This window comes from Fistularia commersonii, chromosome 28, assembly GCF_037954325.1.
Source record: "Fistularia commersonii isolate RoL2024-O1a breed Wild chromosome 28, RoL_Fcom_v1.0, whole genome shotgun sequence".
Taxonomy (NCBI): Eukaryota; Metazoa; Chordata; class Actinopteri; order Syngnathiformes; family Fistulariidae; genus Fistularia; species Fistularia commersonii.
The window spans coordinates 11,649,956-11,667,211 of NC_141311.1; the positions used below are offsets into that span (position 1 = coordinate 11,649,956).

The 17,256-nt window shown below is 39.8% G+C and overlaps 1 protein-coding gene across 2 annotated transcripts; it reads right to left on the bottom strand.

The window, feature by feature from the left end:
* Window positions 1-107: 107 nt before the first annotated feature.
* Window positions 108-17,053, bottom strand: emilin2a (elastin microfibril interfacer 2a). 2 transcript variants are annotated; one of them, XM_086175486.1, is made up of 8 exons: window positions 16,695-17,053; window positions 15,646-15,771; window positions 13,320-13,510; window positions 11,301-13,223; window positions 4,788-5,039; window positions 3,385-3,438; window positions 1,838-1,978; window positions 108-1,328 (listed from the first exon to the last, which is right to left on the bottom strand). In XM_086175486.1, the coding sequence occupies exons 1-8, from the start codon at window positions 16,844-16,846 to the stop codon at window positions 994-996; spliced, it is 3,174 nt and encodes a 1,057-aa protein (XP_086031612.1). In that variant the 5' UTR covers window positions 16,847-17,053; the 3' UTR covers window positions 108-993. The 2 variants fall into 2 exon arrangements, with proteins under 2 accessions (XP_086031612.1, XP_086031611.1); XM_086175485.1 differs by having other exon boundaries at window positions 4,788-5,141; window positions 16,695-17,051.
* Window positions 17,054-17,256: the final 203 nt, after the last annotated feature.

A 17,256-nucleotide genomic window follows, 5' to 3' on the forward strand; every position in this document is an offset into this window, starting at 1 on the left:
TATGTCTTGTACCAATATGAGAAACAAGTTTGCAATGTATTAGAAGACTTTAGAAAATTGAGCTTCATTACAAAGGAAATTTACAACCCTTAAGTCATTAAAATCTGTTTTTACAATATGGAATAACAAACATTTAAAGGAATAGTATTGTTGGTTATTTTTATTTCATGTTTTGCAATTGTTGTGACCCATGTCACAATGCATATGCATGTGATATAGAGGATATATAACCTTTTTGTATGAGACAAAAGTATTCAAATAAAAAAAACTACTTTTTTTTCTTATTCTGAGATAAAGTCTAAACTGGTTCTCCATTTCAGCACTTCAGACATTCATGAACATGGTTCCAAAATGGAATATTTGCTAAGTCTTAGGAGTCAGAAAAGTTAACATTTGTTTCATCCAAACCCATTTTACGTCATTATGCAAAAGAGATTTTTTGTCCCCTCTAATTGTTCTTGTCTTTTTCATTAAATTATGGCAAGCCTAAAATATTAAAAGCTTGTGTTGCTTGGGCTCATACTTTTCTACATAAAACTCTACATACTTGTTTATTAATCACTACGCGCTCCTTTATAGATTACTCCATTGCAAGCTCACCCTTGAGGGCATTTTTTTCAAGGTTCATTGACACAAAACTTATCAACTACAGGTAAGGCAAGTGTCTCATTGCATTTTGTCTCTGGGATTTTTTTGGTAAAATAGAATTCAAGATTGAATTAATTAATAGAATCACACATTCACTATAGTTAGAAAAACATATGTTGATTATCAAATATATAAGGAAACATCTTGCTTCTTGTACCGAGCCGTCTTTGGAAAATGGCTTGTACATCACACAATGACTTTATCTTACTGAGTATTTTTACACTGCAAGGTAAATTAGCAGTGTCCCACGCAGTTGTTTGGAATAGGGTTTCCTACACATTTCTTCCAAGTTCATGTGGCAGGAAAAACATTTGTCCTCATTGTAAGTGGCCAGATGAGCTGGTACTATCTCTTGGTCTGTGGTGCATAAAGGAAGATGGCGCTGAAGGTTGAGAGGATCTCCCTCGCTTCAGTGGTGGCAAGCTGGCCTCCAGTCCTCACCAGTCCCACACGGTCTCCCTTTCTCAGGGGCAGAATCAGACTGAAGGACACTGTGCTTCCGCAGTCACACCTTCCACCACCTGAGTGTCTGTATGGAGCAGCTGCAGGCCCGGTTGCGCTCTGTAGCTTCTGGACACTGCGGTTGGACACAGACAGGACGGCCTCTATACGATCACCCTGCTTGGCAGTCAGGAGACCTGAAACCAGGTATCGTCCATCCAGCGGTACTGTAAAAGTCCCTGGGATGAGAAACAATTTGGATAAGATCACCTCCTCAACCAATCACAAATAAATAATATTGCACTTTGTATTGCACATAAACTTTGGAATTGGGAGCTGCCAGGCAGGAGGTCACAAGGAAGACTAAAGAGAAGATTTATAGTGAAGTGAGAGTGGATGTGAAGGTAGTTGTTGTGAGAGAGGAGGATACAGGGAATAGCGTTAGATGGAGAAGGTTGATTCTTTGTGGTGACCCCTGAAGGGAGTAGCCCAAAGGAGAAGAAGAAGATTGGCACATAAACTTATGCCATCACAAATTGATTCAAATATTATAAATTCTACATATTTTGGAGATGTTCTGCTCCATAATTAAATGTGAAATTATCAAAGCTAAGTACAAGTATGACAGAATCTTACCTGATACCAAAATATACTAATACTAGAGAAAATGTCTTACATTTACTGTAGTGTCTTATGTTCAACACTGATGTAATTTGACTTAACTAATTCATAAGAAAGATAGAAGTACCTGTTTGGGGACTGTAGTGTCCACCATCATTGACAAGAACCCTATTGAAGCGGATAGTTCCAAAGTCTCCTGACATGGACTGTTGTGTGAGGCCAGCAGAGAAGGAGAAAGGGTCTGCCAACGCGCTGTTGTCTACTGAAACTTGAGCCAAAACATTGTGTAATTCATGAATTTTTCATAAGATAAAATCATCATCAAAGACTAGCTTTCTTAACACTTTAATACAAACTGAAGTTTGTTTCAATTGTGCAGCGGATAACATATTTTCACACAATCTCAAACATCTTTATCAGTGTCTGTAAAATTTTTGATACACGGTATATCCTTAAATAATTACAACATTCTCTTATTGGCTTTACTTTCCAATTGAGCATACAAGTCATTGTGCGCCCTTTGTTTTGCCTTTGCTTCTGTTACTTCTATCTTTACCTTAGGCTGTATCTCCCTATACTCGTGTCTGTTCTCTTCAGTCCCCTCAGTGTTCCACTTCTTTCTTTGATAACCGCTTTCTCTGAATATACTCCTGCACTTCGTCATTTCCCCAAGTCTCCTTATCTGCTTTCCTTCAAGACGACACACCAAGTAATCTCCTACCTGTCTCCCCGATCACAATAGCTATAGTTGTCCAGTCATCTGGGAGCTCTCCCTGACCAGCCAGAGTCTTTCTCAACTCCTCCCTGAAAACCATACAATATTCCTCCTTTTTCAGCTTCTAGCACTTTTTCCTCTGCTATGCTGTTTAGCTACACTCTCACCTACCACTACTTTGCAGTCACTGATCTACTCTGACACCTTGTTTATACAGGATGTAGTCTACCTGCATGCTCCTACCGCTGCTCTTATGTTACTCTGTGCTCCTGTCTTATCTGGAAAAAAGTATGTCACTACAACCATTTCCATCCTTTTTGCAAAGTCTACCACCATCTGTCCCTCTGCATTCCTGTCCTGGATACCAAACCTGCCCATCACTTCTTCAACACCTATATTGCTCGCACCATGTCCATTTAGGTCTGCACCAATCACCACTCTCTCATCTCAAGGTATATTCTGCATCACTTCATCATTTCAGAACTAAGCAAGGATAGGATATACTTTATAATCCTTCCACTATGGTATGGATTGATTCTGCAGTTTTGTAAGTTTTGAACTGTCTTTTCATTTTTATTTACTTGCTTTTACTGTTCTGTCATATTATTTTTTCACCTTATTTTATTCAAATTATTTCTTATTGCTTTGTCATATTTTTTCTTCTATAAAGTACTTTGATGTGTATTAGTTTATATGTATACTGGATTTATACATAATGCAAATATCGTCATATAGTCAATTTTCTAAAAAAAAATCAATTTGCACTACCCTTTTTCATCATTCCCACGTGCAGCATTTGCCATGCAACTCAGGGTAAAACCCACACCTCCTTTAACGAAACAAATCCAGTTCCCGCTCCCTCAAACTCCCAGGCTACAAATAATTCACAGCATCTCTACTTTGTACACTGATGTAACAAAATAGCAAAGTCTTTAGATTAGTGCAAACTGATCCCATACCTTGGTGGGGCTCTGACTGTGACTTGAAAGATGCTTGCTGCAAAGGAGGATAGCCTGGAAAAGAAATAGATGACATTTGTTTTATTTTTCATTTGAAGGGAAGGTTTCAATAATTAGTGTTTTCTTTCCCCATCTGGGTGCCATTAAACAGTTATACATAGATTTACAAGACCGAAATAGGCTCAGAAATGTGTTTGCAAAGAGGCACTTTGAATCAGCGTCAGCCGGACTGAACTTTTTAGAAAAATGGAATCCATAGCTACCACAGATACTTGTGCTGTTTGACCTTTTAATAAAACCACTGAAAGTGATATAAGACTAATTGCAGGCGGTCATAGCCAGTTTAGAACCATGCTCTTGACAGAAGAGACAATTTAAACTATAAATGCCAAAGCTAGACAATACGTGTGTTTTGTTTCTCTATTTGTCCTCTGAAGTCACAGCAAGACTAGCATGGGCTGTTCCTCCAAGCTGCCAAAACATCCCCATGTGAAATCCAAAACAAAGTCTCTGTTTTTCTGTTTGTCCTCTCCTGTAATCAATTTTCATGCTGTCCAATTATAGTAATCCAGCACTGAACTGGCTAAATTGGTTGGCATACAATATGAGTTGTGTGTATGAGAAAAAGTGAAGAGCACAAAGATCTAACCAACCGCAAAGTGGGAATCTTGAAAGCACGTCATAACATTATATCCTCATGACAGTGATTACCAACTCCCATACAACACTTAACTAAAAGTTAATAGCAACAGAGACAAACCAACAGAAGGTATTTTTTGCTGTTTATACTCATAATAAAGATTCTATGAAGGAAACTCCAACCAAACTAACCCCGGATAGTTTCCTCAGCCCAGACGACCTCATATGTACAATATGATTTTGTGTTCTCTACATCTTAGAAATTGTTCAGCTTCATTTTGTCTTGCTTTCTAAATACCGCAGGATTTAAGGGCTCGATCATTATGGATCATAAACTTAATGGAAGTGGTACAACCAATCATTCCACAGCCATGGTCAGAGTACAAACCAATACCCTTAGTTTGATTCTAACAGTGTAGGTCTATTTTTTTAATAGTAAACCAACGTATGATGCTTATTATGTGGTAACCTTGTGATCATTGTTGGGACCAAATCACATTTGGCAGCCCCAGCAGAACACGTGTCAGTCTGTCAGGCTTTGGCTGCCCACACTCCTTGGTAAAGTTCAAATAAATCGTTTCTTCACTTGTTTTTTTTAGGTAGTATGATGGGGAAATATGCAGACATTTTAGATTTCTTAGATTTCTTTTTATACTTAATCAGGCCCCTTTTAGAACAAAAGGTGAAAAGACATATGAATATCAAACATGTACTTTGATGAGTTAAACTGGTTGTCTCGCTTCATCATCACTGCTACCTCTCACCTGGTGCTCCAGCGAACCCTTGGACGGGTATCCTTGAGGAGTCTTCAGAACCTCTCCGCACAGTCACCCTGCGAGTGTATCCTGGAGGTCCTGCTTCACCGGTCTCCACCACGGGCCTTATGGGAACAAGGGGGAGGGTGTGGTGTCCTGGCTGCTGTGGGTTGGCCTGCTTGCCTGGCTGACTAATCTTGATCGTGTGCGTGCTGGGTTGAGCTGGCTGGCTGGGGTTGTAAGGCTGTCCGTGTCTGGAAGCTGGTGGTTGGATGATGAGAGGGATATGGATTTGTTTTATTCTAGTTCTAGTCTGGGTTGAATCTGGCAAGGGAGAAGGCCCATCAGGTCTTGGGGTCATTCCTTGGAGAGCAAGTGAAATGAAAGACAAGGTATTATACATTAATTTATCTGCTGACCAACCATAAGACCAGAATAGCAAACATGTGAAATTCTCTGCTTTAAATTATAAAAATGCATACTCTCGTTTGGATTCAAAGCCCGTCCCCTCCTTCTCTTGTTCCTGTTTTCATCTTAAAACATTGTGATCTTTCAGAGGCAAAAAGCTATGCAGCTGGTTGGTTTGAGCTTTAAGCGAGGAGACAAACAGGTGGCTGTTTGCCTCATCTCCAATGGGCACAGACATCACTGCCATAACAAAAACAATTATGGTACCTGGTTCATGTTATCCACATCCACTACACCCATCCAGGTATTAAATATATTTGTTTAGGTCCACTGGAGGATTTAAATAACATCTTGGTGCTTCAGATACTCTAGGTGCTATGTCTCTATGTCTATCTGCTGTGGAATTTTCAGTTTGAGGTTTAACTGTGTAATGATTTACTGCGAGACACTTAGAGCATAAATTACTCCTGACTGCAAATGTTAACGATGATGGTTACATGGAAAAGCCCATAAACAAAACAAAGTGATTTTAGTTGAAACAATCCTCAGACATATCTATCTATCTATCTATCTATCTATCTATCTATCTATCTATCTATCTATCTATCTATCTATCTATCTATCTATCTATCTATCTATCTATCTATCTATCTATCTATCTGTAAAAATACATGAGTTAATAAATACCCACGTGCAAACATATGTTCATGAATTATAGCCTTTTTTACAACACTAGCCTTCCATTTGAAACCAATTTACAAGAAAAGTGTCAAAAATATTATTTGTACTAATTCTGACTATTGTGTTTTGGCACCAACTTGAACAATTACATTGTGCATCCATTCAGTGAACCAAAATGTATTAACAATGTGTCATAGAAGCACATTGTATGCAAATAAGCTCTAAGTTCTAATCAAATTTGTAAGCATTCAAAAGCACACACAAATAAATAACACCAGCAGTGTTCTATCTTGTCAAATGAAACTGTCAACTAAGTTCCTGTCTTTCACACCAGCCGATACCAGGAGCTACTTAAATAGCAAACTATAAACAATGAAGACAAATGAAAGCTAGCAATCATGTTTTACTTCGATAATCAGAAATCTCCTCCTCATTTCCTCCCCAAATCTCCTTCAGGATGGCGCTTGCCTGAGTGCATATTTCCCATGAGCTCTCAGCCTGTATCTCACTGAGGGGTAACCACAATGTTGAAAAATAAGTTATACACACACACACACACACACACACACACACACACACACACACACACACACACACACACACACACACACACACACAAACTGTTAGTGGAACTAAGAGCATCACTGAGACCAGATGTTACAAGACTGAGACACTGCATTAGCACATATGTTTTAGTCACTGTTATTTCCAGACTGGGGTCGCAGTGCATGAATGTTCAGAAAGTGTTTGGAGACGTCATGGAATATTGCATCAGAGAATCTGATCCAGAAAATGATCTAAAGGGAAACAATTAAACTTTAATACAAACTCTTAAAGACATGTCTCTCTCTCCTGTTCTTTCATGCACATGGACACAATTTCATTCTCCACCCATTTAGCCGCTGCAAATAATGGACCTCGGGAACCCCCATTGTAGATCTGGCTCTTTTTTTCCCCAGAAAACTTCTAGATAGTTCCCAGGTCTAGATAGAAGATAGAAATGGCTAACTTAGAAACTTGTTGCAAGCCCAAGTTAATCCTAGTTCTCACTAAATGTAAGCATTGTGAATGGCAGCCCTGACTACAGTTTTCTACTCTTTCCCATCTGACACCCTTTGACTTCAATAGACCTTAGATGCTTTTCTTCAGTTCAGCCTGTTAGGCCTGTCTATGAAGTCCAACTTTTCTTCTCACTATAAAGTCAGAATGATCAATTGCAATGCACTGATCAATGACATCAACGTACTGATTGTACGCCAACCCTTGTGCCATTGCTTCTCTAATTTGGAAAGACTTTGCTGCAGGAAAGGGGAGAGTAGTGGGAGGAAGAGGTGTCCTGTGGGGTACTTTGAAGGATAAATAATAAGTGTTTGATGGAAGGAAGGATAAAATGATCAGAGATGGACTGGGATCATTTCCAAAAAAGGGAGAGAGTTAAATTAAGAAATGCTTGAGAGCATACATTTTAAACATGTGTACAGGAAGATTGATTAGTCATCAGTTGAATGAACAGAAGCAGCTTCTATAATTTCCTTTTCTGTAAATGTCTTTTACAGCCTGTTGAAGCAAAGTCAATTGCCAGTATTTAAAGTTTTATGTAAAACTTTTAAAAGATGTATCATGAGTGCCTCCATCATCTAATAGGAGTAGCTGCCTTTTAGATTTAACAGAACAGTCAAATAGAATTAGCTCCAAACGTCTGTTGCCTCACCACAGCTCCCAATCAGAAGGAAAAGTCAGAAAAACACACACCCACTGGAGTGGGGAGTCATTGCTGCAGCAGCTGTTGTGGGCAAATTCGTGCCAACATTGTTCTGAGGTCACAGAATTCCATTCAGCAGTCAAATAGAGTAGAGTCACAGCTCTTAAACTTGATCATTATTTTTACAACACCTTGTTTGTCCAAGCTTCCTCTGGATCTTCATGACCATGCAGATAACACAGAAAAGAAAGATAAATACAGAAAGAAAACCTTTCACTTGGCTCACACCCATCACCACTACCACAAGTGCCACCACACCCAGAATGGGAATTTTCTTTAAAATGTATTTGGTTTTCACAGTGTTCATCAAAAAAACTAGATGCTTATGCCGTCTCAAACACAAAGCCCCAATCTCTAGATTTTTCACAATCTCACTAAAGTATAAAAAGAAGTGTTTGATTCAAGGCGGACCAAGATGCAGCATGTGCCAAATTTAGAGACAACAAGTGATACCAGGCAAAGAAATGAAATCGCAATCACGTTGATGCTTTCCAACTCTAACCACTACAATTAATTCAGCCAGGTTCTTTTTCACTTCCGGTCTTTAACATAGAATGTTTTGCATGATATATTAAGAAAATGAGGCGCCAGTGATGGGGCCCCAGTTATGACATCACAACTGAGGGTGATAAATACATATGGTCCTGGGTGTGGAGCAGTGCTTCTCCACTCTCAATCAAGACTGGCTCCAACAGTGAGTCAGGGCCCTTAATGAGGACCAGACTCCACTCATCAGGCTGAGGTCACTCTACGGGAATCTCTGGAGCTTGAGATTTGAACATGTGTGTGGGAAGAGGGAGGTGTACTGTGTAGAATCCTGTTTTTTTTTTGTGTGTGTGTGTACTAACTGACTCGGAACTGAGACTGAGGTCTGTTACTCTATGGTGTCAATAACAATTCAATATCAATTTGCCAGAAACCACTCAGCTTGTCATAAAGGGAGTAAGAAAGACAAAGGCCTAAATAGTGCAAATAAATCATTCCAGTAGCTCAAGGGGGAAGATACTGGTATACAAATAATCTCGGCATAAAAAATATTACATCTATTAAAGCAGGGAAACTCTTAAGACAACATGAATTCAGAGCACATTTCTGTTATGGGCCTCTGCCTATTGGTGCCCGGACATATTGAATGACACACTCAAGGCGAGCACGAGGGGCCCAGTGAACTCATGTCCACACACAGGGATTTCCCTGTGTGTGGACATGAGTTCTGTGGCCATTCATGGGATCTCATTGTCCCTTCAGAAAGCTTCCATGTAAACCAACCAAGCAGAACACATCATATTGTGGATTATTTTCAGGAAAGGTTTTTTGTTTACTCAGATGTTCATCGCATTTGAGAAACTCATGCTGGAATACAGGGAGGAACTTGAATGAGGGAATGTGTATTTGGTCAAACCTCTGTTGGTTGGTGTTGGCGAGTATGAATGTGTGTTCATAAAGTGTGTGTAACTGTAAAAATATGTTTTTGTTTTGGACAATACTTAGTACTATCTGCTCCAAACTGTCTACTGGAAATTATCAAAAATAAAAGCCAGAAATGATAAAAAATATTAGACTTCAAATGCAGTAGCAAATAAATTGACAACACAAACCTAATGATTGAAATGAAATATTTTCAAATTACAATATATTCTGCTTTTGTTTGTGAAGCCATATATCAAATGCTTAGTGTTTTTTTTCTTATGATTTGTTAAAGAAATGCTCTTAAGAGTCTATAACAAGCGTTTAATTGAACATTTCATTTTATTCAGGGCATTCTTGCTTTCATTCATTTAGGAAAACTAGAGAATATAATATTGGAATGCGGCCTCAGGGGGGCCCAGGCCAGTCTTTCCCCGAGCCAGTCTCAAGCCCAGATAAATGCAGAGAGTTGCCTTAGGAAGGGCATCCGGCGTAAAACTTCTGCCAGAACCAAACATGCAAATTCAGCATAAGGATCTCATACTGGATCGGTCGAGGCCCAGGTTAACAATGACCGCCATTGGAAATTGGGCTACTGTGGGTTGAAGAGGGAGAGGAGGAAGGCATGTTCGGATTATTCAACAGGATCTCAGGGAGTGAGAAGTGTGATGGTGCCCATTTATAAGAATAAGGGGGATATGCAATAATTATAGAGGGATAAAGTTAATGAGCCATACAATGGAGTTATTGGAAAGAGTAGTGGAAACTAGACTGAGAGAAGAAGTCAGCATTTGTGAACAACAGTATGGCTTCATGCCTAGAAAGAGTACTACAGGTCCAGCAATTGCTTTGAGAATGCTAACAGGGAAGTACAGAGAAGGTCAGAGGGAGGCTACCAAGAGAGGACCTCTGGTATTGTATGAGAAAGTCTGGATTGGCAGAGAAGTATGTTAGACTGGTGCAAGACATGTATGCTATGAGACAGTGGTGAGGTGTGCAACAGGTGTAACAGAGAAGTTCAAGGTGGAGGTGTGACTTCATCAGGGATCATCTCTTAACCCCTTATTGTTTGCAGTGGTGATGGACAAACTGACAGATGAGGTTAAACAGAAATCTCTATGGACCATGATTTGCAGATGAAATTGTGATCTGTAATGAGAGCAGACAACAGGTAGAGGAAAATCTAGAGAGGTGGAGGTATGCTCTGGAAAGGAAAGGAATGAAAGGAATTTCAAGTACTTAGGGTCAACAATCCAGCAACGGAGAGTGTGAAAAAGAGGAAAAGAAATGGTCCAAGCTGCTTGGAATGGATGGAGAAAAGTGTCCAGGGTACTATGCGATAGAAGACTATCAGCCAGAATGAAAGGAAAGGTGTACAGGATAGTGGTGAGACTTGCGACATTCAATGGCCTAGAAACAGTGACAATGACGAAAAGACAAGAGGCAGAGCTGGAGGTCGCAGAGATGAAGATGTTGAGGTTCTCTTTGGGAGTGAAGAGGATGAATAGGATATATCTGTTGACGGATGCTGGAATTGGAGCTGCCAGGCAGGAGGTCTCGAGGAAGACCAAAAAGAAGATTTATGGATGTAGTGAGAGAGGATATGAAGGTAGTTGGCGTGAGAGAGGAGGATACAGAGAATAGGGTTAGATGGAGAAGGTTGATTCTTTGTGGTGACCCCTGAAGGGAAAATATTGGGTATATATATAATATTGGGTTCTGTAACCTTACTTAAAATGTGAGTTCCACTCAAGGATTGCATTGTGTTCCAATTTTGAAACTAATTTGGTGTTGTATTCTGAACTTAATCTATCAGTGGGGTTGAGCTTTGTATCGTGTATTTTCTGAGCAGAGGTTAAGTGCTTGGTCCATCTCTGGTTCTGCAGTAACATTGCTATTATAAAGTCTAAAATTCAATAGCAAGGTTGCTGATTCTTTTCAGAAGAGGAATCTCACTACCCAAAATAAATCTACACATTTTTTGTAACCAAACAGACAGTCACTGAACATTAAATTGTGTATAATGTGCTCAAAAGATTGCCTTGCCTTTTATGCTAATACAGCTGCTACTCCTGCCACCATGATCTGAGATTCATCTGATGGCTCTTTGTCTAAATTACAAAAGGGGACATTATACAAAGTCCATATTCATGACCTCTAATCAATCCAGTTGGTTTTAGGGAGGCCCGTGATAATTCCTGTAATTCAATTTTCAAGACATTAACATTGCAAACAATGGTGTCATTAAATTGCAATCAACTCACCTGGTTCCTTCGCAGTCAAATCATTCAAGACATGTTTAGCCATCATAGACAGCTGTGTCTGGAGCTTTTGCAAGGAATTATGAAGTTTGATGATGTCATTGCCATGATTTCCAGACGTTATGTTTATCCTGTTGACAGAATCTCGTAGACTGCCAACTTGTTGCTCCAGTTCATCTCTCAGTCCTTCAGTGTTCACAGAAACCCCGTTTAACCTGCCACACACCCTTTCAAGCTGGCTCACACGTCCATCCACATCAGAAATGCCTTTAGAAACATCTTGAGTGTTGTATTTGCATAGAATAAGCTCAGCAGAAACCTGATCACTGAGGAGATCAAGTCTTTTCTTAAGTTCCTCAATTTGTTGATGGGTGTTGTCAGCCTGACTCTTTGGTTCTGCAATAACTGAACCCTGTGTTGAGTTTATTTTGAGGATATCCTGGTTATCTCTAGTCGTAGAGTCACTTAACCCAGTAACAGCGTCAGCCAAAGCGAGGACATTATCTTGGAGGGCAATCAGTCCCCTCTGGAAATCATCCATAACCTTGGAACTCCTGTCGTTTTCAGTGCCCTGCTTTTCAACACCATCTCCAAGCTGCCTTAGCTTGTCTGTGTTAGTTCTAACATCAGTGAGTAAACCATCCAAGTCGTTTCTATATTGATTCAGGTCTCTCCGCAAATTTTCTACACCCTTAAATAGAGCTGGTGAACTCTCTTTACTTGTATCTGAGCCAGAGCATCCTGTGGAGCACAACTCTCCTACAACATTGACTTTATCCTCTAAACCCTGGAGGAGGAACTTGTTGTTGTTGACTTCTGTCTGGATGGTATCCATGGAGTCACTGAACATCCCAGGGAAGGAGTTGTTGCTCATTTCTACCAGCATGTTCGTAAACTGGTCCTCAACATTGTTCAGCCGCTCGCCCAGAAGCAGCCGTAGTGCTGCCACTTCCTCTGTGATTAAGCGAGTCAGTTTATCCTCTACATAGAAACAGTGAGTTTCTGCATTTTGTTCTGTTACATTCATGCGTGCTTCCAACTCTTCAATTAATTGGTCAAAGTCTTTTTCTTCCTGAGGCGCAGACAAATGGGCAAGCTCATTGTCAATGCGAACGTTCAGGATTCGGTGAGCATCAGCGATACGATCGATTTCACGCCATAAATCTTTGTGGTCACTGTCTTCCTTTTTGACTGGTTCTGTCTGTCTCTGGGTCCGTACGGGTCCGTCTGCAGCAGCCATGTCAAGTCGTAGTGTTCGAATCTCCTTCCTTAGATCAGCCTCCTTCTTGTCTATAATTTGGGTTAGGGTTGCAACACTTTGTTTACGGTTTTCTTCACAGGTCTTCTGGAATATCTGGATATTGTCGTTGCATGAACCCTGTACCTTGGCCAACTGTTCGTTCATATTTTGCTCCATCTCCTTCTTCATCTTCTCGAACTTTATATCGATATAGTTTTGTAAAACATCAGGTTCTGTCATTGCTGGAGTCTGAGATTGTGAGGCATCCATCAGGACACGAATCTGCCCTTCATGACTTGTTATCGCTCCTTTTAGGTCTTCCAAAGTTTCTTCCTTCCCTTTGAGTACATTATTGATATCATCCAATCGAACCAGGATGTTTTCTATGGCTTTGTCTCCGGCACTACCACCTCTGGACGCCTGATGACCATCCAGCACTGCAGGGCTATCTTCAGTGCCCGTGGCCACACCAGTGTCAGGCGGGCGTATATTGTTGAGAAGTGTCACTAGCATCTGTTTTGTGTCTTCTTGCAGGTCAGTGCGGAGGTTGGTGGTGAATCCTGACAAAGCGGATTGGAGATCCAGAACTGTCTGAGATAAACGCTGGATTTCACCTTCAAGAAGAAGAACCTTATTGGTCTCGTCTTGCCTTGTCTCATGGTGCCCTGTCTCTCTCCGCTCTGGCCCTGGAGGAAAGATGGTGGGGCTGTTTAATATTGTGTATTAATGATACAGAAATTGAACTGAGTGCACATGGACAGTGATGAAAATTGGTATCCTACTCTGTGTGTGTCTGGCTGTATGTCCAGGATTTGATGTGTGGTAAGGCTGGGTTCCTTGCACTATTTGTCGATCTTGTGCCGGTTTTGAATCTTTACAGTCGAGACCCTGGTAACCTGGACAGCATCTCCATTCTAGCTCTGTGACTTTCCTGAAGGAAATCTTGTATGTAGGCCGAAGCCGGGTTTGGTATCTGTAAAACAAGACAGCCGGCGATGTATTTCACAAACATTTAAGACACATTTGAGGCTAGCCTACCTCGGTTTCAAGATTAAATCCAGACCAAAGAATTATCACTGCCATTCCTTTCTCTCGTGAAAATATGTTTGGCTCGTCCGTACTAGATTCCTCCATTTAAAAGAGAAGCAACCGCTCCAAAATTACATTTTTTTCTTTCATTTGTAATTGATGACTCTTGCAATCACTCCCATGTATGTGTTCCTGGAAACTTTTGAGCTTCCCTTGTCTTCTCTTCCATATAACACAACAATTTCCACTTTTTACCGCCTTCTTGCACACACAATATTCGAAAAAAACAGATGACATAATTTCCCGGAGGGCTCTCATGTCATACTGAACATCTGGAAAGGGTATGACGAAAGTTATCATTTTTTCTGAATGTGACACTGATAACACTGTTATCAGCACAAATTAAGAAAAATTGTGCCAAAATATGTATCTAAAAAGTGATCCAGTACTGATGTGACATAATACAAAGCCTCATAATATTTTTAACGTGCAACAAATAAGTAGAGCATTTCTCTTCTTGTATTTGTATGCGTAATAACTAGCCTTAGTCAAATCTGTAGTTTAACATTTAATTACTTTAAGTATTACTTTCAATATTTTGTTTTTCCAATTATTTGTTGCATTTGACTGTTTTAATTTGTAATGTAACACTAGGTTGTATGAAACGCATTATGTCAAATAAAATGTATTAAATTATAGACTTATTTAAAACATGCTGCTCTTTTTGATTCATGCAGTTACCGGTACTTAAAATTTCTTGAGAGCTGTAAATTCTGGATGGTTTCTTCTAACCTTTTCCACATTGTCTTTTGCCAATTTAAATTCTGAACCAAAATATAAAATGGAAAAAAAAGAAATGGGAAAAAAACAACAAATTCCACTACATCATAAATGACAACTGTTATTCATTAATTACAAGCAGAAATACTCCCCACTTACAACATTTAGTGCACACCCTGGGTGGAAACACACTGAATGGGTATCATGACTTTAAATATAGCATTATAGCAATTGATTTAATAACTTGGACATATTGTAATAAATTTACAGACGGAAGAAAATGCGTCATGAAAATCCTTTGCTGTGAGATATAAAATTAGGCGGATCCCTGCTCAAAATATGACTGAAGAAAAGCACATATTTCTCATTTCTAAAGGGAGATAAACACTATCTACAGTCTATCTACAGTCAATCAAAACAGAAGGGAGAGTAGCTCCTGAATACTACTGTACTTGATTGATACACATATATATAAAGACAGGGTTCTATGACAATTACAAGTGTATTATGTAATATGGTGGGACCCTCAGTGTATCCATGGCCTTATAATAAGCCATCTGGAAGTGCATAACAATAATTTTGACAATATAACCAAAAGCTCAAATATGACTATTGATAATTACAATTAAACAAAATTGGGAAACAAGACTCGCAAACCATGTATAAGCAAAGCGTTGATGCATATAACCTCCAGAAACACAATAGGGTTTAAAAAATATTAAATTAAGCAACTGATATCCCAGGCATATGAATAAGTTGCTCCTATTTAATTGACTTGATAACACTGGCTATTTTTGAATCTATTACAGACCATGGTCACATTCGCAATTTTGGAAAATTCAACATTGATCATCACATAGTTGGAGAGGGAAAGTTTGAATGGAAGATTTTGGGATGAAGTCATCAGTGGTGTCTCATGTTATGAGGGGACACGAGGTAAAGGTTAAATATGTGAAAAGGTTATCAATGGTTAATTATGGCATGAAAACTCATGTTAAATGTGGGAGGTCATTTTGGGGTGACCGAGCATTACTTTTATAAGGAACATTCCAGCAAAATCTCATTAGCTTTAGGCAAATTTCCTAGTCTAATCAGCTCAATCTGATGGCTCATTAACTTGCTATAAAACTTATGCTTTTTTTTGCCAATGCAGTTTTCTGGCAACTGTGAATGTTTTTTGCCTCCAGCTCCTTTTTAGAGCACATTTTGCTTCACTTCAGTCTGTCATACAGAACACCCAAATCTCCCCCCAGCCCTGGATCTGCTCACCATCCGCATTCCCACTCTTTAGATACTTACATCACTTGTTGCTGACAGTTGGGTTGGTAAGACGGGCATGGGGCCACAAAAGGCTGCTGAAAGCTCTCCACACCTCCCTGGACGGCACAGCTCACGTTTTTGTGCACCACATAAGCGCACCAGTTCCTGAGGACAGAGGTAAACATATGATTAACTTAGGTAGATTCAGACAATACAATGGCAAGTAGATTGATGTTTTTGGTTTTTGGTTTTGTTCGACAAGCCTTCAACACAGCGTGTTTTTTCAGTCGCGCTCATTTTGGCCTGTCGGTATGCTCATCTGGCTTATCTTGCCACATGTTAGTCAACACTGGCAAAAGAAAACCTAAGATGGCCCACAACTTGCTGAGATCTTGGCAAGAATAAAACTGTGAAGTACTTGATGCAGGAAAAATCTCCCCTGCCTGCAAATGACACATAATATCAACTGTATTTTGAACTGATAATTCTGATTATGAATTTTTAAAATCTGTCTAAATGACTTTGGCTGTACACTCTTGGGTGATGTAACATAATTTGCACTGTAAGTTCCTTGCATGTTTCCTGCAGGAACGATTTAATTCGTGGGAGAAAAAAAAAACATTTTACTGATTGCAGTGTTGCATTCAGGGAGGCAAAACATCAAATAACTCATGGCCAGCCATATCATTATTTTGAGCTCTGGTTAAGGGATGCAAAAACATCAGATATCAACAAAGACCTGTGTATATACTTTGACAAGTGACATCATTTATTTTAGATGTCTTTTTTTCTATCTTAAGGCGTATGTCAGCTGCACAATGGAGAGCAATGGAGAGCAGGGTTTATCTTTTTCCTCGACTGTTGGAGAGATAAGATATCATTTTGTCACCTGGCATACTCCAAATTTAGTCAGTACTTGCTGATAGTAAGCCTCTGCGAATGCTGTCAATCCAAATGAGCCTGTAAGGCGAAACAGTGGAAACCTCTTCACATTTTACTGGCAGATGCGTAACCTCTTCTAAACTCAAGCGCGCAAACTTGGATAAACTATCAAGAGGAATAGAGACGGATTTCCTCGAGTTACTTACCTATTTCTGTGTCTGTGCACAACTCCGGTGTATGCAGACTCGTGGAACAAGTCATGAGATAAGGGAGACCCGCAAGTGAATTGAAAGTTCATCGTCATCCAAAACAACAACAACGTGAGAACCGGCCACCACCAGTCCATGTTTTCACGCATAGGATCCACGCTAAACAAAAACCTTAAAAAGAAATAAATATTCCAAACAATGAAAAGAGGAAGCTTACAAAAAAAAAAAAAAAAACCCACTCAGGTCACTTTGTCCAGTGAACGCTTCAGCAGCGGCATTACTCAAGTTTGGGGAAGTCCACATTCACTCCCTTGGAATGACGTCCAGGGGCCCACACCCTCCTCCCTAAAAAGTCAGCCAAAAAGAAAAAAAAAGCTACTCAGTGTTAAGTTACAGCTGAAAGATCGGGCCATTGATTGCAGGTACTGATGTTTTTTAAGCTCTAAAAAGGATACTTGGAGATGAAGCTGATCAGTTCTTTGACAAACTTCACACCTCACTGATGAGCTTATAACGGCGTAATATGTGTAAAATAGAGCGTGGATTGCCGTGGTAACAG

What these genes read in the sequence shown, in the direction of transcription:
- emilin2a (XM_086175485.1), bottom strand. Translation starts at nt 16,846, where the DNA reads ATGCGTGAAAACATGGACTGGTGGTGGCCGGTTCTCACGTTGTTGTTG. An exon ending in AGGGTTCGCTGGAGCACCAG is followed by an intron (nt 3,439 to 4,787) that starts GTGAGAGGTAGC and finishes TTTCTTTTCCAG; the next exon opens with GCTATCCTCCTTTGCAGCAA. An exon ending in ACACTACAGTCCCCAAACAG is followed by an intron (nt 1,329 to 1,837) that starts GTACTTCTATCT and finishes TTCTCATCCCAG; the next exon opens with GGACTTTTACAGTACCGCTG.